Genomic DNA, 24320 nt, shown 5'->3' on the forward strand with positions numbered 1-24320 from the left:
TGTGCTACTTACATGACCGAGCGACCGACCAATGGTGGCGTGCAAGAAGGCGGCACCTAAAGCAATGCAAAAACGCTCACAAAGATTAATTTTTTTTGGGGTCCAAAAAAAGAGGACATGTCTGGGAAAAAGAGGACGTATGGTCACCCTATCGTCAACTAGTCGCTGATCATGGCCTATAGAGGGCGCAACAGGATAAGAAATCTTTGAAGTCCACTTTTACGCTCTGTTTCCAACAGTTAAAATGACAAATAACTGCATACTCTGAGAGCTCTCCACAAGATATGTTTGATTATACCATCTGGATGCTCAAAATTGAGCATTGAAATGCACGTTTTAAACAGCTCACTGTACACGTAAGTTGATCGCAGGCGCACACACATATAGAAGGTATCTCACAGATCAAACATTTAGTGGCGCAGAAATGTAATGTCAACACTGTTAGGTGATTTATCAATAAAATAGCTTAGAAACTGAAGAGTTCTAGCATAAATTTCTTAGTAACTAAACCCCACAGCTTCACAATTAGTAGAGACGCTGCAAGGTAGAAATGATTCACACCCATATATGCATTCATGTAAATGTAATCTTTACTGTTCTACTTTATCTGTATTTGATTTAGAACAAGCAGAAATCTGTGAGAAATATAACAACCCAAAGACAAAAAAACGAAAAAAAAATAAGCTGTTATTTTGGAGCGCTGTGTCATATGCTGTAACTGTGCACAAGGCAACCCGCGTTCGAGTCTCAGCTCGAGGTTCAGGCTTATTTGTTCATTAATGACATAATCAGCGACTAGTCGATGTCGATTCGACTTTAATCACATAAATGTTGACTTCAGACATTCGACTTCAAAATCAGAAGTCGTTCAACCCCTAGAGTAATGTATAATTCAAAACACACACAGCTGAGTTTTATATATATATATTGCAGCCTTTTGATCGAATTTGCAGGTAGACCAGAATAAAATAAGTTACACTAATCAATCCTAGATGTAATAAAGGCATGAATAATCCTCTCTGCATCAAGCCTAGAGATAAAGGGTCTAATACAAGTGATGTTCCGAAGGTGGAAAAAACTCATTTTTTAAATGAGTATTAAAAGTCATGCATTTATTACACATTGGAAAAACGTATTAATTAGCAGAATGTGGCATAGTGGGGAAAATCTGTGGAACCTGAAACAGAGCAGCGGAAAGATAGAAAATGTGGCTCGTGGAAGAACAGGCACTAGGTACAACAGGGATGCGTTGCCATAACAACCTTTTCTGTAAGGGCCCGCCCACTAGACTGTGTCAGTGGGCATTCCTGGGAGTGAGCAAGTGTTGTAAGGACCCCCCCTCCCCTCCCAAAAAAAAAAAAAAAAACACAGAGCAAGCTCAGCCACCAATGTGATTGGTCACACCTCCCCTCTCTTTGTGTGGACCAGAGCATGCTGGGTAAGACCCTGGAGTGAATGCTCATTTGTCTGTGGAAGGCTCTCAGAAGGATCCCAAAGTCTGCTTGGATTTTAGGAGCTGGAGCCACACGGAATAAACCGAGGTAGAGCTTGATCTTCTTCTCTCTTTCATCGCAGCCACGGCTGTGTTTCTATCGCGCGTTCATCTGCACGCGTGTGCTGTTGCGTTGTCAGAATGAATCACAAAAGAGGGGGTGGGGTTGATCGGGAGGTGTTTGGACAAAGAGCCCAAGCTGTGGGGGGATTGTTTACTACGCGGCGTCAGGCGTGAGCGCGTCTTCTGCGGACCTCCTCCTCCATTATCTGATGTCGAACGCCTCCGTAGCAAAACACATTCATGTTTGCTAATTCAAGGATGGTTGTCTCTATCATCCTCTTTTCCTCTGCGTTTCTCTCCATGTCATGTGTCTCGCTTGTGTTTTATTAACCCTGTCAGTGCCGTGCTGATCTCACCAGGGCAGTGATGCAGCTGTTGCAGGCTGGATCAGATAAAGAAGGACTGCTTTTCAACCCTTCGACACTTGTGTCGAACCCATCAGACGAGCCCCCTGTTCTGGGTCTGCTGTTTAGAGGGGGGTGGGGGTGAACAAATGGAGCAGGACGATCTGAAAATGTCTGCCATTCTCTTCCTCCCTCCCTGCTGGGGGTTAAAGCTGACAGCAACACCACATGTTTTCCATTTTGCTTCTGATAATGCTGCTCTTTGTTGCATGTGAGGTCACTTCCTGGTTTCCCAGATATCTGTGAAAGTTTCCACGGTTCAGTTGACATGCTTTTTTCACCCAAAGCATCTGGAAGTTTAAAGCATTGTATTTGCTTTGAGTTTTTTTTTTTTTAAGGCTTCCCTTGCGATTAAAGTACTTTGATACAGTCATGGCATATATAGCAGTACCATAGTAATTTGATATATACCATAGTACTGAATTATTACCATATTTATATGCTATTGACATCCAAAATACTTTAAAGAATACTTGTTTGTTTGTGTTGGAATTGTCTACACAAAAGTAAAACCAAAGCTTTCAGAACATTTTTTGTGTGTGATTTTTGGTCATTTTCCTTGTTTTTAATGACTAATTTGAATCTTACCACAGTTTTACTGTTGTAAGTGATTGAAATGAGTTACAGTACCTTGATGACTTTTAAATATGCTGTATCATGGGTAATGTGTTCATTTAATTCCCATAAAGTCCAATTGACAAGCAAATGACATTTTAATTGTTAGTGATTGGTTGTTTATATGATAGTGTGTGGAAAATGTTATTTGTGTAGGAATTGGTTTGGCTTGTACAACAATCAAATATACACGTCAGCAGTAATTTTACAAAAATATTGACCAATATGCATCGACCAATCAGAAACAAGTATTCCAGAGAGCCTTGGTATAAGATCTGGCATTCGATCGCTAGTAGTTTTCTTTTTTCACCTTTTATGAAAACCCAAATTTCCTATTGAGTATTTTATTTGAAATAACCGCAGGACTTTGAGTCCGAACACACCATGACAGTTTGCTGCAGATGTTTGAGTTTCAGTCCTCATTGTAATGCAGAGAGCTGGTCGCGTCCTGCTGTTGAATGCTATCATCACCATCACAACACGCATGGACCATCAGAGAGATCAAAGCTCACTCAGGAAGCAGAGCAGCTCCTCCCCTTTTGTCCTCTTTCACTACGGCTATTGTGTAATGAAACCAGTTTTTCTGGAATAAGACCTATCTTTATCGGAAAACAGCGTTTATGCCAAAGTGCACTTGTGTTGTGAAAACATGATTGTTTGGAGATTTGGAATATTCTTGCTTTTTTACATTCTTGCTGGGAATTGTATTTTTTAGAAGTGATTTTTATTTATTTATTCTAAACCTAGAATGTTGTGTGTTTTAAAGTAAGCATTACTTACTTTTGTCTTACTTACGGTCTACCAACCGAACATTGCATCATCCAAATATTCTCGAACAACCCTGATGAGATGTGTAATGTGTCCCTCTCACTTTTTCAGATCATTTCCTCTAGGGGTGGGCGATATACCGGTAGACATGATTACCCAGTAGAAATTTGAACTATCGTCTCTATTGCGCTTACGCTCACGTCAAGTCAAGTATATTTGTATAGAGCTTGTATAGTTCTCCTCTGGCATTTATGAACTAGAGGCCGGATTGTAGTTTGAACTGTCATGTGACGTTGCTGTGCTGCGCGGTCAAGAAAGCTTATCGTTTGCATGCTTTTTTGAGCATTGCGGTTTAAAAACAACAGATTTTATATGGTTGAAGCGCAATAAGCAGCAAACGACAAATATTTTCAGTATATAAAGCCGCTGCATATAGAGTGCATGAGTGCTGCATATTTTTGACGTTTAATACACATACTGTACTTATGTATCAAAATGACTATGTGTGCAAGTAAACAGTCATGTATGTCTTAAGAATACGTAATCAGCTGAAAGAAAACGCACAAGTTTAATAGATCAGTGCAGTCGGTCTTAGTTACGGCATCTAAATTTACCTTTACCATCGTTATTAATGTTAATCAAACAACAAAAAAGAGAAAATCTCACTGCTCTTGAATGAATTACTTTTGTAACTTTAATACGAATGTTTATTTAATTTACACAGTGATGACTATGCAGTGTTTTTTTATACATTTGATTACTTTATACAATTTATGTAGTATTTCTTATTTCTAGTGCTATCAGGTAGGTCTATTTCATTTGTGCATTTGTTTTATTGTTGTGCGTTTTCTTGCTCTTTCTTTATCACTGTTTACTTGTCTTTTTTTAGGCTAGTATTAGTTTTTAAATGACAACGAAAATAGTGATAATTATGATATCATAACCTTTATTAAAGCAAAAATAACTATATCGTGATATATTTTTATCATGAAATAAAATGACTGATATTGTAATATATGATTTGTCATGTCGCCTAACTGTGGATGCAAGGTTGTCTAGTTCAGGAGCTCTGTGTGAGACGTACTGTAGGGATGAACTGAGAAATTGCTCTGACCGCTGGTGAAGTGATGTTTGGACTGCAGTGTGTTTACTATACAATGTCTGTGGTCACGAGTGACTGGGCCGCAGGACCGCAGTCCCAGTCTGTCGGTTGGAGCTCTTTCCTGGAAGGAGAAGGAAAACAGTGATGTCAGTGTCTGTTAGGAGAGGTGGTCTGGTGTAAAATATCTCACAGGGGAGATGGAGAATGAGGATATGACGGAAATATATCCATGCTCAGGATGTTTAGGCACACCGTTTAGTTAAGTTATTTCTGTAATATATATACATATACGTATACGTATACATATACATATACTCTTGGTTACTTTTCATTTGCTTATTAGTCAAAGTTTGGTCCACTTTACAGCTTCTGATTGAAGACTGCACATTCAGAATAGAAGAGATTTGTTTTTTAACCAGAATGTAAAGTGACTAAAGTGGGGTAAAGTAAAGTGGGGTTGTGCTTTTTAGGGGAGCCTACAGTGTTACCAGTTCAACTAACCAATTCATTTTTTTTTTTAGCATCTGGGAAATAGTTCTTATTACTTTTGGATGGGCAGAAATTCAGATTACAAAGCAGAATATAATGTTCATAGGTAACTAGTTTTCTTGCTACTAAGTGCCTCAAAATTCTAGTACATTTCAAAGCTTTGCTATTAACCTGACAAACTGTGACAAATCAAATTGATTAGTTCTTCCTTGTAACATGGCTTTGTTTTCTAGTGGATTAAGCTGGTTTCGGCCAGCTATTGGCATTTTTGTGTGCAGTATGCATTAGACGGTCTGTGAATGACCAGTCCCTGGTTAGTTAATTCACTAGTTCATTTTAAATCTTTTGTTTTGCACTTAACTATTAACTATTTCTCAGGTGACCACATACTAAAAGGTATTCTTCATTGTACATATATTTGTGATGTAGTTGCCTTTGAACCCAGACTGCTCACTATAATTGTTTGGTGTTCTGTTAATCTCGTGTTACTTGTACACCTGGTAATTTTAGCAGGTTTGACAACGTCTTGGTCATTGTTCAAGTAATGGCACCTGGCCAGACTGTAAATGGGATACCTATGCATATCTGTAGATCATGTGATTCTCCTCTAGAAGAAACACCAGCTCCATGTTCATCTACAATCAGGTTCCTGCATCTACAACTCAAGTGGCATCAAACAGATCTTAGGTCAGCGTTTCATCTTTATCAGTCTTGCCCTGTTATTGCTTTCCACCTTCACATGGACACTAACTCACTTTGTGCACTTCTCACGTGTTTTGTCTTAATCAGCTTACCCTTGTTCTTCACCTGCAAGGACGGTGCATTAACTGTGTTTCTGTCCTCGCTTTGCACGCTTGATAAGCCCGATTTGGATCCTAAGAGCCAGGGATCCATGCTGAGCTACTTACCCAGGTGCCAAGGCCTGCTGACTGGGAGTGCTGTTTCCTCTGGATGTCTCATCTAGGGCCTTTACTGGAGAGTATAGCACCAGATGTTCTGTGCTATTTTTAGGAGAGGTCTTTGAGTAGTACAGAATGTAGGTCGGTTCAGAGAGCAAGTGTTAAGTCTATAGTTGTGTCAAAGTCAGAGATTTGATTTCAGTAGGCTGAAGGTTGGATATGTAATTTCTGCAGCAGGGCTGTTCAAAAACAGTGACAGAAGACTAAAACGTTTTTGGAAAGTGATTTTTGTTGGACTGCCAGCAATCTGTTGCCAAGGTGTAGTTTTGAGAGTATATTGTAGAGGTCAACTGATAAGGGTTTTTCAAAGGCTAATGCGCTAATTCGGAGTGGAGATTGGCTGCTGTGGCTGGAGAGTATGTTTCTCAGTTTCTGAGCTTTTCTCTGCATTATTCATGGGAATAAACTCTTTTAATCCAATCACTGCACTGTATTATGCATGAGATCGCATTACAGCAGAGAATTCAAATGCCACAATGATCGATACAGCGCTGTTCGTTTACCTGACGGTTCAGATTTGTGTTCGGACATGTCGTAAGTGTGTGTGTTCTTAAGTACAGTAAAAAAAAAAAGAAAAAAAAGTGTTGTTTGCATTTTCCCCACGATGCAGTCAGAGCTGGATTTTGACTGCCAAGACATGGAAAATATGGCTGTAACGATATTTAATATCTTGACCGTTTTTCAAGTTTTTTTGGGGTATATATTTCATTTACCAGTGCTCCAAACATGAACAAGCACAGTGTATGCGCACATATTTCATCATGTCCTCTTCAAACAAAATATATATGTGCTAATAAAGACACTAATACAGCGGTACGTCTGATTATAAATGCGATGACACAAAGTATTTTCATACACAGAAGAAAACGTATTTGATTTGTTCATGGTCGTTGTTAGTAGGCTCTAATGATAAGATTTTTGAGTTTGTTGTCATAGGGTTATATTTTTAAAATGCATCAAGGTTTTAATATTCATTTGTCTGAATAATGAGTGTGTTTCGGAACTGTGTTTTATTGGTTCCCACTTCCCACTTTTCCACAGCTTTACACGCCCATTTCTTGAGTCTTTTTCAAGTCTGTGGTGTGAACGATGAGCTCAAAAACAGGGGGGTTTCATGACACTTTAAAAACACTAATCATTTAAAAACACAGTTAAATGTAATGTTTACCAAATTGTAAATCTTTCATATTTTCAGTTATAATACTGTGATGTCAAAACTGTAGCATTTAAGTGTTTGTTTTTTACACAAAATAGAAAATTAAAATAATGGCTATTTATCCCAATAATTATTGGCCTATTGTTATCTGCCAGAATTTTTATGTCTGTGTATCTATAGTGTTTTTTGTTGATTTTAGAATGTTATCGAATGATGCAGGTGTTCTTGAAATAATTTAAATATTGGACAGTTAATTATTCTGTTATTAGTGTATTTATATAACTTTATTTATAACTTTACACAAACTTTACACCAACTTTGATCAGTTCCTCTAAAAAGTCATGATACCTGTTCTGCACACCTAAAGCCACCAGTGTAACGTTTTAACCTTTCACCTCTGCCACACATCTTTGACCTTTGATCTCTGTGCTTTGCAGGTGATGTGTCTCCTATCAGCATGTCTCCCATTAGCCAATCCCAGTTTATACCACTGGGAGAAATCCTGTGCCTGGCCATTTCTGCCATGAACTCTGCCCGTAAGACCGTCACGCAAGAGACTCTCATCGAACACCTAGCAACATGCTTCCCAGGTAACATCCTTCAATAATAACACAGAACATAAGTGCAGGAAATGTGCTTAATTGCAGTGAAAATAATGTCACAATGCAAAACATCTTAATGATCCTAAAATAGGCTTCATTTTCTAAATGCAAAATATTAATTCTTTTTCATTTTAAATTTAAGGTGATATGTGATGTGACCTGGATATGTTTTTGTGAGATTTACTTAAATGTCACAAGCCAGATTCAACCTCGCTTCAGATCCCATGCTCTAACCCCAAGGCCACAGCATAGACATGAATGTTGAGCTTAATATTTTTATCTTTACAGGAGACCAGACGTGCTTTTTAAAAGATGCTGGAAGCATCTGTAAATCTTAAATGCTGAATCTATATTATAACGGTTCAAGTCAAGTCACCTTTATTTATATAGCACTTTTTACAATACAGATTGTATCAAAGCAGCTTCACGGTGATAACATAAAAATAATACAACAAAGTTTGTTTCTAGAAGAAAATCAATCATCGTCCACCTTGATTAATCATATTGTATCAATTGTATCAAGTATCAATAATATTGTTGAATATTAAATGCCCCCAACTAAGCAAGCCAAAAGCCAAGGCAACATTGGCAAGGAACCAAAACTCCATCAGGTGACAGAATGAAGAAAAAAACCTTCATTCAGTGTTCTGGAGAAACCAGGCTCAGTCGGGGGCCAGTTCTCCTCTGGCCAACGAACAAACAGTGTATGATTATGATTCAGGCAGCATTACAGGTCACAAGTCAGATTGGATCAGAATATTTATCCAGTTCCATCTGGTTGGAAGTCGAGTCATCAGGCCGATATGGAGATGAGTTTGTTGAGGATCAGTGCCGATGGCTGTCGTGTCGATGAGGCCTTCACAGGGTTGATGAGGCTGGCACTTCAAGGATGCGTTGTGGATGGGTCCAGGTGCAGGTCCACCATCTGATCTGGATACGGCCTGGATCCGGCTGACTTCAGTAAACCTCGGAATAAACAGAAAGACTAACATTAGCGTAGATGCCATTCTTCTTATGATGTAACGAGTACATCAGGTGTTATAGGAATTGTCCCTGGTAACGGCTGACCTAATTTATGCACCTAATAATCATTTAACTGATTTGAATTATAGATATGTATAATGTTCTATATGAATGCCAGGTAAAAGAGATGTGTTTTTAGTCTAGATTTAAACTGACTGAGTGTGTCTGCTTCCTGGACAATGAAGACTGTTCCAAAGTTTAGGTGCTAAATAGGAGAAGGATCTTCCGCCTGCAGTTGATTTTGATATTCTAGGTATTATCAACTGGCCAGAATTTTGAGATCGCTATAGACGTGAAGGACTATAATGCGTTAAGAGCTCGCTCAAGTACTGCGGAGCTTTGTTAGTAATCAGCAATATTTAAAAATGTACACAATAGCCGCTTTCCGACCGGATGAACCTTTTCACAGTTCCTAGAACTATTGGCTATAGTACCCGGATGTCGGCGTGTTCGCACCGCAGGAACTAGGAACGATTTTAGTTCTAGGAACTCCATTTGTAGGAACTAATTTAGGTCCTACTTCAGAGTAGGGTCTAAACCAGCACTATAGGAACTACCCGTGACGTTAGTGTACGCTGATTGACCGAACGCACGCGGAACACCAGCACCCGCCATCTTTAAAACAGCTAGAATGTAAACACACAGATTATAGCCTATATATTTACTCCAGAAACTAACTATACAAACATGGAAAACAGTGATAGATGGGTCTCTAAACCTTTATGCTGAAGAGAAAATCCAACGCAACTTTTAGGGGACCAAGCCAAACATGATTATGTTTATCTGCCCAGCTAGCAACACTGGACATCAACCACACGGCATAGGCTAATAACCTTTTTTCATATACTGTCTACTTTCTATAACAGTTCTATCTAATAAGATATTAAACAGTACTGTTAGACAGATTGCTAACTAATAAACACAGAGAATGCGAGCATTGTTTGCTCTGGCGTTCTCAGCACCGCCAAAATAAAGGTCTGTCGCGCCGTCAAAATAAAAGTCACCGTGCTTGCGTCACTCCCTTACCCCTCCTACCAGTTCCTATGGCCACTTGGCCAGTGCGAACGCAAACAGCAAAACCGAGTTTGGGGGAGAGTAGTTCTTAGAACTGTTTAGAAGTGGACAGTTCCTGTAACTAAGTTCCTAGAACTACTTGGTCGGAAAGCGACTAATGTTTAATAGGGAGCCAATGCAGTGTTGACAGAACGGGGCTAATACGGTCATACTTTCTGGTTCTAGTGAGGACTCTAGCTGCTGCGTTTTGGACCAATTGGGCTTTGTATATTAAGCGTGTAGGGCAACCACCCAGTAGAGCATTACAATAATCTAGCCTTGAGGTCATGAACGCATGAACTAACTGTTCTATCTAATATCAGCTTTGCATTCAGTTAATTTTGTGAACTGGTACGTTTCGTCGGGGCGCAAAGAAATATAGAGCGGAGTCTCATCAGCATAACAGTGAAAACTAAGTCCATGCTTTCTAATGATATCTCCCAAGGGTAGCATGTACAGGGTGAACAGCAACGGTCCTAGTACTGAGCCTTGTGGTACTCCATACTGAACTTTTGATCGATATGACATCTCTTCATTTACTGCTACAAACTGATAACGGTCAGATAAGTGTGATTTGAACCATGCTAGTGCAATTCCACTAATTTGCAATGCAAACATAATTTTCGAGTCTATTCAAAAGAATGTTGTGTTCGATGGTATCAAATGCAGCACTAAGATCCAGTAACACTAATAGAGAGATGCAACCACGTTCGGATGATAAGAGCAAATCATTTGTGACTCTAATGAGAGCCGTCTCGGTACTATGGTACGGTCTAAATCCTGACTGGAAATCCTCGCAGATAGGCTACCATTTCTTTCTAAAAAGGAACATGGTTGTGAGGATAATGCCTTTTCTATTAATTTTGACAGAAAAGGTAGATTTGAGATCGGCCTGTAATTGACTAATTCTCTAGGATCAAGCTGCGTTATTTTAATAAGAGGTTTAATAATAGCCAGCTTAAAAGTTTTCAGTACATATCCTAGTGACAAAGATGAATTAATGATATTAAGAAAAGGATCTATGATCTCCGGAATCATCTCTTTCAGTAGCTTAGTCTGTATAGGGTCTAACATACATGTTGTTGATTTAGATGATTTAACGAGTTTAGACAATTCTTCCTCTCCTATAGCAATGAATGAATTAAATTTTTCCTCAGGGAGACTACAATGCACTGTCTGATGCGATACTGTAGTAGACGGTTGCATAGTTATCATTTTCTCTCTAATATTATCAATCTTGTAAGTAAAGAAGTTCATAAAGTAAATTTAGCCACTGTTTCGAATAAATACCTAGGGTTGTGTTTGTTTTCTTCTAAAAGTGTTGAAAAATAAGCAGATCTAGCAGTTTTTAAGGCCTTTCTGTACGCAATCGTGCTCTCTCTCCACGAAATGCGAAAAACTTCTAATTTTGTTTTCTTCCAGCTACGCTCCATTTTTCTGGCTGTTCTCTTAAGGGCCCAAGTGTGCTCCTTGTACCACGGCGTTGGACTATTTCCTTAAATCTTCTTTAAGCGCAATGAAGCAACTGTGTCTAAAGTGCTGGAAAAGAGAGAGTCAATCATTTCTGTTGCAACATCTAGTTCTTCTAAGCTATCTGGGATGCTGACGAGATGAAACTGATCAGGAAGATTATTTATAAAGCAATATTTAGTAGAAGTGATATTTCTTCTATTTGGATAAAGTCTCATATTCAGAGAGCTATAAAGCATGATGTGGTCACAGCAGTGATATGGAAAGTTTAACATCCGTTGTTATATGCTTTTATTGCAGAAACACAGCACAGGATAATGATGTTTTGCTGAAATCAGTGGTTGGATTATGGGGGAAATGTGTAATATTTTCTCAGAGGATGTGATACACACACATAGTGAATCAGCATTCTTAAGGCTTAAATTGTGATGCAGCTAAACGCAAGTATTAGATATTCTTTATTTTTTGAAAGGCTGGTTTTAGAGGTTGTATCAGTGTACAAAACTACTTTGCCACAGCTGTTTAGGTTTGTACATTAAGGTGGTGTTTCTACAAAACTCACTTGAATTGTAACTCAAATTTACCTATTCTAATGCCATTTTTGCTACCGATGATTAAATCAAAGGCACTATTCAAGACGTTTAAATCAGTGGCCCTATATATCCTAATGCTCTCATGCTAGAAACAAGAAAAGATTGTGAAGTTAGTCTTTAGGAAACTTGATGACACCCCCCCCCCCAAATAATGCTGCATTAAAATCATTGCAGTATTTAAGATTATTGATTAATTTAATGTGGCTAGTATAATCATAGCAAGCACATTGTGATGATTCAATGTATTGCCTAGCCATAAATGTTAGCACAGCCATAGTTGTTTGGTTACATGTCAGTCGTGTTGTGGTCAGATATGGCCAGTTTCAGCATCTCAGTGGTATGATGTTGATTATATCATGTGAGAGTGAGACTGAGCTAAAGAGATGCAGCAGATGCAAGTCATAATGATCTCTGTGTCCCTTATGCAGTGAGGTTGCTATAGAATCTGTAGTAAACACAGAAGTTGTTATAGAATCATGATCACATGTTTATAAGGTTGAATTAGGATTGCACCTCATTAACATAGGTTTTGAACCAGCTATACTTTTTGCACACCTGAACCTCTCCTCTAGACCATATTTCCAGTATCACCAGGAGAATAGGGCACCTTGAGTAGGTTTGGTTTGATTCAGCTTGTAAGGTTACCTTGAACAGCTTTAAGTCACTTTAGATAAAAGCATCTGCCAAATAATACATGTAAATGTAGGTACGCATCTGAGTGTGTATAAAAGTCTAATGGGAATAGTTTTGTTCAGTTAGAAAGATAAAAGTATGTTGGAGAGAGGCACATTGAATGTAAAAATAAAGCATACAGGCATCATTGAAATGTAATATGTAATTCCACAGAGCACATTTTGATATGACTCATGTAGCAGTTCATCTCACTGCATATGTTGCAGGATAAAGAAAATCCCCCGTGAAGTTTCTGTTTTGGCTCAGGTGCAAATCCACTGATGTGTTTGTTTTGGAGAAAGCTGCTATTACGAGGATGTTGCATGGATCCTGTTGTTAAAAAAAGTATTTTTGTGAGGCACACAGAATCACATTATTACTGCTCATTTTTCAGAGGTCAAAGTCTGTTTGTTTGGAGAAGAAACACTTCCTGACATAAAAGTAAAACATTGAGATGGAAACTTATGTAGTGCAGACTCAGTGCATTCTTTTGACAGTTTTTTGTGTGTAATCTAAAGAGGAATAAAACTAGAGGGTTGAAGTTGAGTCAAATTTGTTATCCTTTTTTCGTTTTCTTTTTTTTTGCAGTGCTTTATTGTTCTTAATGAATGGAAAATTATCTGTGGTTAGTTAAGGGAAATTCTAGAACTAGACTAATATCTTAAAGGGTTAGTTCAACCAAAAATGAAAATGATCCCATAATTTACTCACCCTAAAGCCATCCTAGGTGCATATGATTTTCTTCTTTCAGCCAAACACAATCTGAGTATAATTGAAAAATATCCTGGCTCTTCCAAGCTTTATTATGGGAGTGAATAGTAACTGAGATTTTGAAGGCCAAAAAAGCGCATCCATCCATCATAAAAGTAATCCATACGACTCCAGGGGGTTAATACAGGCCTTCTGAAGCGAAGCGATGCGTCTTTGAAAAAAACAACAACAACAACATCATATTTAGAACTTTATAAACTAGAAACTAGAATGTTAAAAATACAAATATGTGTGCAGTTAAATGTCACAGTTAACTGTGTCTGATAAATAAACTACGCTAGCCATATTCCCATGAAATGATAAATAACAAATAACACAAACACAAAATTTCTGTTATGTTTTTAGTTAGCTTTTATTTAATACAAATGTGTATTTTTAATACAATGCGAGCACCTCCTCGACTGCACAAAAGGTTTCCACTACAAGAGAAAGCGGCGGCCGCACGAAATGAATGCTAGTAGTGATTTGATTATTTTTTTATAAAACTCTCTGAACTTATTCCCAGAACTTGGGAAGAATGGACATTTGTCTGGGTTGTTGCATCTTGAGATGCCTTTTTTCTTTTTGTAGCATTTTAATACATCAAAAATGTCTGCTGTTTAATAGTTATTTGAATGTAATTAATTATCAAGATCTTGAGAAGAACTTCTCAACTCAACAGCTAGGTGTTTAGTGATAGGCTGTTGTTCTCGATTGGATTAGACAGTTGTTTAAGTGTGTGTGTGAGGGAGAGAGAGAGTGTTTGTAAGGTTGAATTAGGATTGCACCTCATTGACAGGGAAACTAAGCAGCAACTATGATGTAAGTACAGGCAACCCCACTCCGCCTCAGCGTTTACATATAGAAGTGCGCTGGACTACCAGTGTACTGCAAATGGCAACGCAGAACTGATACATCGCTCAAATCTTTAACTCCATATTTCGTCACATTTAGGGTCTTCTTTACTGTTTGAAAGAGTTCGGGAGTGGAAGAAATGCTCATGGAATGTGTTTCTCTTATAAAACTGTGATGTCACAAATATCTGTATTTGGACCACAGAAGTGTATGGCACAGACAGAGACGTACATGTATACAGTAGACTTGCCACCTGAAGCGTGGACGTTTGAATGGGGTGTTGCCTACTATGTTTTAGCTGCAGAGGGGGGTGGGGGGTGGGATTGCGTCACACTAGGCTGGTTTTAAGGACTCCATGATGTAATGGGGAGTAATGCCAGCAGAAGAGCAAAGCTCTGAAACCGGTCAACCAAGCACAGAATACAGTCACCACTGCACCATGTCTATATGCTGCATTAAACACAGCTATACTATAGTATCAAACAGGACAGAATGTGAATGGAATTTTAATGAAAGGCCGTTTATTTTAGCTTTGAGCAATGAACATATACAGCTATAAGCACTCGTGTTGTGATCCGTTATATTGGTCAATGTTGAGGGGATAAAATGAGAGGCAATCTTTGAGTTAAGCATAGTAAACATTATTATACATGAAATAAGAATTGTAAGTGCTTGAAACAACAAAAAATGACAGCATGTGTTTTTAAATCCCATAATGTTGTCATTATAATGGAATCACACCTTGTGATACTTTATTACAATCAGATTAAGATTATAGTACCAGTGTCAAACGAATATTGTTGGTGTCAAGGTATTTGTTTTGCCGTATTGGACTGATCATCTCCTGTCTCTTTTTCTGTCTGGTAGGCGTCCCCACTCCAAGTATGGAGATTCTGCGGCACACACTCAACATGCTGGTCCGAGAGCGGAAGATCTACCCCACCCCAGAGGGTTACTTCATTGTCACCCAGCAGACATACTTCATCACGCCTTCCCTCATTAGGACTAACAGCAAGTGGTACCACCTAGACGAGAGGATACCAGATCGCATGCAGCAGCAGCAGCCATGTACCTCTCCTCACTCGGGTACCATGACACCCTCCACGTCCGGATGCATCCGGGAAAGACCTCACCACAAGAACCACAGCGATTCCTACAACAACAGCTACCGGGAGGACATGCCTAGCACACATACCTCAACCTTACAGAGAAGGTCTAAGGAGCATAAAGAGGTTTCTCCTGTGTCTCCGCCCCCTCAGCAGCCACCAGAGAAGAGTAAGAGTGCGCTTAGTTTTCCATTTAAAACCGAGACGAACAGTAAACACAAAGATGGAAGCAGCAGCAGTGGGGAGAAGCAGTCTAAGAAGTTTGGACTGAAGCTCTTCAGGTTGAGCTTCAAGAAGGACAAGACGAAACATCTAGCCACGTTTTCCGCCCAGTTCCCACCTGAGGAGTGGCCACTGCGGGATGAGGAGACACCCACCACCGTTCCCAGAGAGGTGGAGATGGAGATCATCCGTCGGATCAACCCAGATCTTACGGTGGAGAACCTTGCTCGCCACACAGCCGTAATGAAGCGATTGGAGGAGGAGAAGGCACAGAGGAACAAAGCAAACTCCTCGGCTCAGCAGAGTGCACGCAGCAAGAGGAGCCGCAGCCATCGAAAGACCCAGCAGGGCAAGGCCTCACGTTCCCATAGCAAAACACGAGCGTCCAGGGGGGATCCGTCTGAAGGATCCAACCTGGACATATCCTATGACCGGGATTACAGATTCTACAGCTCCTCGTTGGTACGTTCTCCACGTGAAACCATGATGTCCATGGAGCGGAATAGGGGGAAGTATATGGTTCACAGCAACCCCAATATTGTGGAGTCTCACTTTACCACTGCTCCAGAGTGGGATGTTTCTGGGGAACTGGCAAAGCGGCGGACAGAAATGCCATTCCCAGAACCCTCCAGGGCACAGTCACATTCCAAAGTCCACCGAAGTCATAGTCATACACAAGAGAGAAAGTCACGAAACGAGAGGTCGGACAAGGCCAAAGAAAGGTCACGCTCCATGGACAACTCCAAGGGACCTCTTGGTGGTCCATATTTAGGTGGCCCAGAGGACTTTGAGTGCAGTCCCGATGACAGGAGTCGGTACTACACTGACGATGGTACTTTGAGGGCATCTGCGCAGGCGAACCACTATTCCCGCATCATGCTCTCTGCTGCTAGATTACACTCTGAAGTTTGTGTGCCTGATGTTGGAAGAGGATCCTCAGAGGATGCTGTACTTTACCGGACGCTGGAGAAGAGTAAAAGCAGGGATAGTCTTCCTGCTTACAATGACCTGAAGTCTTGCTCTCCCAAAACACCTGTGGATGACTATTTCCAGTGCACTGCGGCAAATGAAGTCTCTCTCTCTGCCCCATCATCTCTTGTAAAACCCAGCCATGACTTTACGGATAGTGTCTGGAAGGGGATCTCCTCTGACCGATTGACACCTCATCTAACACCACCTCACCCTATAGAATATAAAGAGGAGACAGCCAAGGGACAAAATACTACTCCTATAGCGACAACGAGCCAAACTCCCGAGCATCTCCCCAATGGACGATTGATGCACCAACACAATCCCGACTCAGGTGACTTGGACAAAATGCCAGAGGTTTACAGCCAAGAGACTTTGTTTAAACCTCCAGACTACGTGGAGAGCAGCTTCTCAAGGCCGGGTACGATAGGTAGGTCCCCTCACACCAAGTCAGCGGAGGTCCTTGGGACTCAGGAGCATTTCGATAAACCTCTACCGCTGACCGTGCCTCCATCCTCGGCTCAGGAGCAGGCTTCATGTGCAGAAACAACCTTTGACTATTACAATGTGTCGGATGACGACTCGGAGGAGACTAGTCATAAGAACCGGGTGGAGCAGAAAGTTCTAGAAGAGGGAGGGACAATGCAATGGCTGCTGGAACGGGAGAAGGAGCGGGATTTGCAGCGGAAGTTTGAGAAGAACCTAACCTTTCTAAGTCCCAAGGAAGGTGAGGGGAACAACAGCCAAAAATCGGTCCATTCTACCCGATTGGACAGTATGGACTCCAGCAGTGTGACTGTGGACAGTGGATTTAATTCCCCACGGTAAGGCACTCAGGGCCACTTTAAGGGTTTGTTTCATTTGTTGTGTTGACAATAGGGTGTGTCTTAAATGAGGGGTATGCTATTCTATGAATAGACATATTCATTTTTTTAACTCAGTGTTAACTCACAGAAACATTTAGGGCTCTTTGCTTTTATAGTCATGACAAATTCCGTATTGCCTTAGTTTAATCCTAGTTGTGCAAACCTTACATTTTCTTATTTTAAGTAGCAATAACCACCTCTGTGAATGACATTAAGGCCAGAAACATACTCTATGCAAGTACAAAAACGCCAGTGCTTGGCCAATGCATTGTAAGCATGCTGTCCTATTATACACTTAACTTGCATTCTTACATTTCTGTGGCGGTAACAGACCTCTGTAGTCTGATAGAGTTCAGTTAAAATGTCTGTGCCATATTTCAGATAACTAGCTATAAACATGTCAACAGTTTAACCAACTTTAACTTGCAAGATACTGTTAAAACTGTTGTTCTGCCATGACAGTAGTTGACCTGAAATATAACTTCCCACTGTAGTGGCCCTTGCAGAAGTGAGGAGAATGAATTTTACATGTTGCATTACAAATTGCGTTCTAATAAATTTTGCAATGCTACGGTTCATACTTGCGTAGAGTATTTGTGGGCTTAATGCTACTCTATGTATCAGGTTTTCACTAAAATGGGGGAGGCCCTAACACATGAGGTACTGAATACACCTTAATGTAGGTCAACCACTACCAGTTTTATAACTGCAATCTTTGAAAGGGTTTACACCATTTGTTTTTGTTTGCTTTTGTTTTAAACAGAATTTTTGGTTTAAATGTGTTGTTTTTGAGTGCTCCTTTTGTCATTTTTGTCTAAATGAACATCATGTTTGTATTGTAAGTGTTGCATTGTGTGTTCTCAACCAAATCCATTGGGTTAATTAAATTGTTCTCAAAATTATCATGATATTATGGATACGCACATGTCTGTCACTTTATCTATTGATATGTTTGAGGCCTTACTTAAATAAATAAATAATAAATTACCTTGAGCACATGATGCAACTGGTGCAACTTTACGTCCTGACGTTATCCTTGTCCTTCCCTTTCAACCTGCACCCAAACCCTTTGATCTCGTCTTCCAAATGTCTGAAACCTCTCATACTGCAAACTTCCAGTAGACGTTTTCATGCTCTGATATTGCAGTGCAATAATGTTGACTCAGAAAACACTTTAAAGTTGAGTGCAAAGTTTGTTTTGCAGTCAAAAACCCAACAATTAAAAAAAAAAGACTTATCATCATCCAGAGTGATATAAAGACGTTTGTGGCGTCCACTTGAGGAAATATACCATGCGGTTTAAAAATCAGACCTCTTGAACTGCTGAAATTGATGAAGTGGATATTTTCTGTCTGCATTTAGAAAAATGTGATTGGATGAAGAAAAACAAGCACTGTACTGTTACTCAGGTCACCCTGTGAGGCAGAGCGGGTTGAGTTCACTTTACTGTAGTGACAGCGAAGCCCGCTCAGTGCCAAAAGCCTGATGAGACATTTCAAACATTTGAGGAACAAAATGTGCCCCCATGTTTTGTTTTTAATTGTGATATCTTTTGTTTTGTTTTGTTTTTCCCCAAATTAAAGTATGTTGTTTTTCATACAGTGGTTCAGTTGTAGTTTTTACTGGTGTGTGTGTGTGTGTGTTTGTTTTGTAAAGTTCCTTCCTGTGTTTTCATTCTCCCCTCTTTCATTTTGGTGGCAAGCCATGTTCAAAACATCATAGAAAAGGGAAACGGTATGTTTCAAACAGCGGTATGTCAAAAACAACTAAATTCCTGTAATTGTCCTATACATAAAAAAAGGCATTGCAAATATAATAATATTAACTCTTTAATCTTTTTTTGTTTTGTTTAGTTTTTTGCGTTTTGTAGTCTCTTGGGCCGATAATAACATTATTATTATTATTATTATTATTAACAACACATCCAACAGTATTTTGTAAGCCTCTATCAAATGTATAGTTTGTAATATTTATCAATTTGAAAACAGTTTATTATTGTACTACTAAAAACAAACTAAATATACTGATATATGAAACATACAAAAAAATCTAGATTTGCTAACTTCCAAATCTGACTGAGTAGGAACTAATATAGGAGTGATATATTCGAATGGGTTGAAATTTGATGATTATGTCTAATTTATGTGCTAGTTATTTAAAGCTGAATGAACTAGTTAGAATTGGAGCTCAGCTGAATGTCACCGGAATGGGTTCCTCTTGCATTTGATTGATTTAAATTTAGATTCTCCCTTTTAAATTTGAGCAGGCACATGTAAATGGACCGAAATGGACCAATTAATGTGACGTTTATACCACCTCTCATATACTCCTGCTTCTTACATTGGGCATGTTTGGGCTCTTTGCGAGCAACATCTGTTGGCACGGGTACTTTAAGTCAACTTTGAATTCCGTACCTTTATAAATGTTCTGTTCTTACAGGTTTGTATTTCTCATTTTATCATAGTTTTTTTCTTTTTCTTGCTTGTGTACTGTCCTTTCTCTTTTCTATTTTCCTTTATTTACTTTTCATATAGTGTCAGAGTTGGGCACAATTCTGAATGAAGTTCTAATTTAAAGTGAAGGTATTCAAAGAAATTCAACATGGTCACTTAGTAGAAATTTCTTTAGTTTTTATTATTGCACTACTTGTTTAAATTTTTGGTGCAAGTTTAAAAAATGTATATACTTTTACAAGGATACAGTAAAGACATTTATAATGTTATAATGTTACAAAACATTTCTATTACAAATAAATGTTCTTTACGTTCTAAATTTATCAAAGAATCTCATGGTTACCAGAAATTAATTGAAAGAAATTCAACAGTCACTCAGCAGGAATTTAATTACAACAAAACAGAAATGATTACATGATTAATTTTGACAAACCTTTTCCATGTTATGAATAATAATTAAAAAAAATGGCCTATTGGACATACTTCTCTCAACTAAGATTAAAAAAAAAATCATAAAAATTCTCTAATAGATTTTAATTTGGCTTTACGGCACCACAAGCATTGTCCACCGCAAGATATTGACAAGAACATTTGTGTTTGGCTCCATTTCGAATTTAATTATGCTTCTTATAATCTAATTTGAGGTCTACATCCTGTTTGCTTCAACTTCAAATTCTGGAGTTTATTTGGAAATTAAAAGGCATTCTCAGTTCAGTTCTGAATGGTGCACAACCCTGACCGGCACTAATAACGAGATTGTGGTTGTTAAATTTTAATTAACCCCCCTCCAACCTTATTTCAGCGTGTTACTAATCAATTTCCCACTTCTGCTTTCTTCATAACACTTGCATTCTCTTTTCCTTTCTGTCCTTCTGTACGGTTTCAGCACGCGGGAAAGCCTTGCTTCGAACACCTCGAGTAATGTGGAAAATAGCAGGCGTCAGAATATGGCTTTGAGTCCAGGACACATTGGCACCAAAAGACCCCCGCCGCCCTACCAGCCCCCCAGCTTCCGTACCATCCGTGAGCCGCCCGCCAACCGCACGGAGAAACAGGCCTCCATCACCAGCGTGTAGTGATGGGGTTCGCAAAACTGAACTTCACCAGGACTGTTACAATCTTACAGGCAGGACGTCCTGAGCTCGTGTGACGCCTGTTCCAGCGGTCATTTCAAATAGAGACGCGTTTCAGAAAACGCAGGTCATCATGGATTCACTGGAGGTATCTTTCACTTTTTTTGATATTTGTAACAAATACTGCTGCAGACAAACACGTCAGTTCATTTGGACTCAATTTACGCTGATCTGCGATCATGTTTGGGATCAAATCCTTGATCAGACTCATTTGTAGGTGTCCTTTATAGCTTAATGTATCCACTACGGGTCTTAACTGTCTTCTGATCCAAACTTGGCTGCGTTGCCTCTGCCTATTCATTCATCGCTGTGTCTAGTGTTTCATTCTGTACGCTCAGGTCCCTCTGAACTCTACTGACTTACTGGCTCATATTTGCTGGCCGTAACTTGAAGGCCACGATAATCTGAACAAGCTCATCTGTTTCCGCTGGAATCGTTTTACTGCATCCTTGTGTATCGTCCACTGTCCTGGGAATTTTTTTTTTTTTTCTGGGATTTTTGTAGTTTATTGAAACTTAACAAAACATACCACCACCAAGGCATTATTTGTTTATAAAAAAAAAAATACCAATTTAAATATTACTGGTGCTTTCTCAATGAATGGACCGTTATTCTTTAAAAAAAAAGAAAAAGAAAAAAAAGTTGGAATCCATTTTTTTTTCTCGATTTTCTCTTTTTAACCAGGTGCTCAACTACTAGACGACACAGAATACACACATTGCTACCTCCACTATTTGTACAGTCGTAGAGGGAGACAAGAGTGACGTCCACCCCCCACCTTAGGCCCGCTGTATTAGACAAACCACTTATCAGCTTGCAAACTGTGAATGTACTGCTAGTGCTTTTCAATCACATCTCGATCATAAAGCGTTAGTAACCTACTGTTCTCATACTAATAGAGCCGAATCTCATTGTAACAGAGAGGAGACTTGTGTAGAGTTTGGAATCATATAGGACCCATATAGAGTGGATAATTTAGAACTTCATATCTCTGATATGTCCAGCCATGTTCAATTATTTCTTATTTATATATTTATTATTATTATTATTATTACTTTTTTCAGTTCTTTTAGTACACAAATTCATGGTAAGCATTAGAACAATATTTCACTGATTCTTGAGATGTGGGGCCAAACATGTCAATTTTATCTGGTGAATAATTACAAAAAAGAATTATTGAATATAAAATGTATTTCCACTAATGTAAAAAAGATGTTTATTGTTTATTCAGCAAGGATTAAAATGTTCAAAAGTGACAACAGACATTTTTAATATTACAAACATTTCAATTTCAAATAAGCAGCACAACTTTTTCAACAATGTTATTAAAAAGGTACACTATGTAACTTTTTTTTTTTTTTTTAACAAAGTCAATTAGGGATGCACCGATATGAAAATTTTGTCCGATAACCGTTAATTCTTTATATTTGAAAGCTGATAACCCATACATTGGCTGCTAAATCTAGATCCAAATTTTGATATTATTTTTGAGGGCCTGATTACAAAAACAAAAGTCTCACCATTTAAAAATCCATGTCTCAAGCACACAATTATAATGTTCTCATTATAATGTTATGTAGCCTATTTGACAGACTTGCGTTGCACATGTTGTACCTAACTGTATTTTCCTTTTTTTAAGTCATATTTCAAGCAATTCAAAACCATCACAGCGAACAGTGTGCATCTGAAGTGTCTCAGCAGAAGGAAATAATCCATTATTTATCGGCTTTAATATATTGGTCAAATTTTCTTATTGGGCCGATAACGATAACATTCAAAATATATCAGCCGCTACCGATATGGTGGCCGATATATTGTGCATCCCTAGAGTCAATACATCATCAATCCTTCTTACTGCTTTTTGTCTTACCTGGATTCATTATGATAAGCCTATTATTTTTTAAATGTTTATAATTTAGACCCGTCACGATGTTTTTTGCGGGAAACTGCATACATGCCACACTTGTCCATGCCAAGTGTTTGACGGGTGTATGGTGTTGGAGTGGCATAGGTTAGTTGTCACAATGAGCGAGAAAGGTTGAGCAGATAAATCTCCAACCTCCGGAGAATCACCACCGAACAGAGGAGAGTCTGCTGGCAAAGAGAGAACGCGACAGAGCTCGTAATTAAACCAGAATCAACATTGGCTTGGCTCTTCGGAGATGGCGAGAACTGAGGGATTTGTAACGTTGTAAAAGTGATGTGGAGATTATGGTGTTTTTATTACTCAACAGGTGAGTATGGTATTTTATTGAACAGATAAATTGCCATATGTAGTTCACTGTAAAGCATTATATTGTGAAGGGTCATATTCATCCCCAGTCACACAGAGCCGAAGCACAACCAAATCAATGTTCCTTTTTCGCAAAATGCATACATTTTTTTTTTTTTTTTTACCGCTAGAGGGCCAAAAGTTGCATAGTGTACCTTTTAAAAAGAAATTTGAGCACCAAATAAGCATATTAGAAGGATTTCTGAAGGATAATGTGACTCTGAATTACAGGTTTTTATCATATATAAAATTAATGTAGGTAATTATACTTATTCCCTGACCATAATTTGCCAACTCCATTTTACAGATTGTAATAAAATTGTATGGGATAGTTTAAGTCCTATTAGCAACCTAGTAGCAACACCAGAAAAATAAAGTGGCTACTGCAATTAAAACTTGTGTGGTTGTTTTGTCAACAAAATATGGTTATGATAGTGTCATATTTTCATCATTCTTAAAGGGATAGTTAAAATTTTCAAATTCAAAACCCAAAATTTTAATTCTGTCATTAATTATTACTCACCCTCATGTCGTTCCAAACCCCTAAGACTTCTGTTCATCTTCGGAACACAAATAACAATCTTTTTGATGAAATCTTATTGTTTTCTGTCCCTCGATAGACAGCTACACAGCTACCACTTTGAGCTTTAAAAAGTTCATGAAGAGATCGTAAATCCATATGAATTTAGCAGTTTAGTCCAAATTTTCTGAAGAGACTTGATCGCTTTATATGATGAACGGATTTAATTTAGGCTTTTATTCACATATAAACATTGACCAACTGATTGGTCAAACAGAATATCAAAAAGGTTCACATGACGTGCGAGAACCAATGAGGTTCATTCTTGTTACGCAGCACGTTTGAACTTCTGTTTATGTATGCTGATGAATGTTTATAATGTGAATAAAAGCCTAAATTCAATCTGTTCATCATATAAAGCGATCAAATCTCTTCAGAAAATTTGGACTAAACCGCTCAATTCATATAGATACGTTTTACGATCTCTTTAGGACCTTTTCAAAGTCAAAGTGGTAGGCTAGTTGCATTGCTGTCTATGGAGGGACAGAAAGCTCTTAGATTTCATCAAAAAGATCGTAATTTGTGTTCCGAAGATGAACTAAAGTCTTACAAGTTCGGAACGACATGAGGGTGAGTAATTAATGACTTTTAATTTTTACAATTAATTTGCATCCAACCATCCCTTTAAATCTAAATGCTAGATTTGTGAATAT

At 38.7% G+C, this 24320-nt stretch overlaps 1 protein-coding gene across 3 annotated transcripts in view; it reads left to right on the plus strand.

Moving 5' to 3' along the window:
• Window positions 1-20758, plus strand: part of stox2b (storkhead box 2b) — a gene marked incomplete at both ends in the record, with an annotated part of 70649 nt that extends 49891 nt beyond the window's left edge. The window contains 3 exons of one of the 3 annotated variants that reach the window (XM_081382234.1): window positions 7486-7638; window positions 14934-17187; window positions 20569-20758. In XM_081382234.1, the coding sequence (XP_081238360.1) occupies window positions 7486-7638; window positions 14934-17187; window positions 20569-20758 (2597 nt within the window). Of the gene's footprint in view, window positions 1-1369; window positions 1542-7485; window positions 7639-14933; window positions 18824-20568 lie in introns of those variants that run through there. The other 2 variants (XM_081382233.1, XM_081382232.1) reach the window with 2 other exon arrangements.
• Window positions 20759-24320: the final 3562 nt, after the last annotated feature.

Source organism: Scardinius erythrophthalmus, assembly GCF_964197995.2.
Source record: "Scardinius erythrophthalmus genome assembly, chromosome: 13".
NCBI lineage: Eukaryota > Metazoa > Chordata > Actinopteri > Cypriniformes > Leuciscidae > Scardinius > Scardinius erythrophthalmus.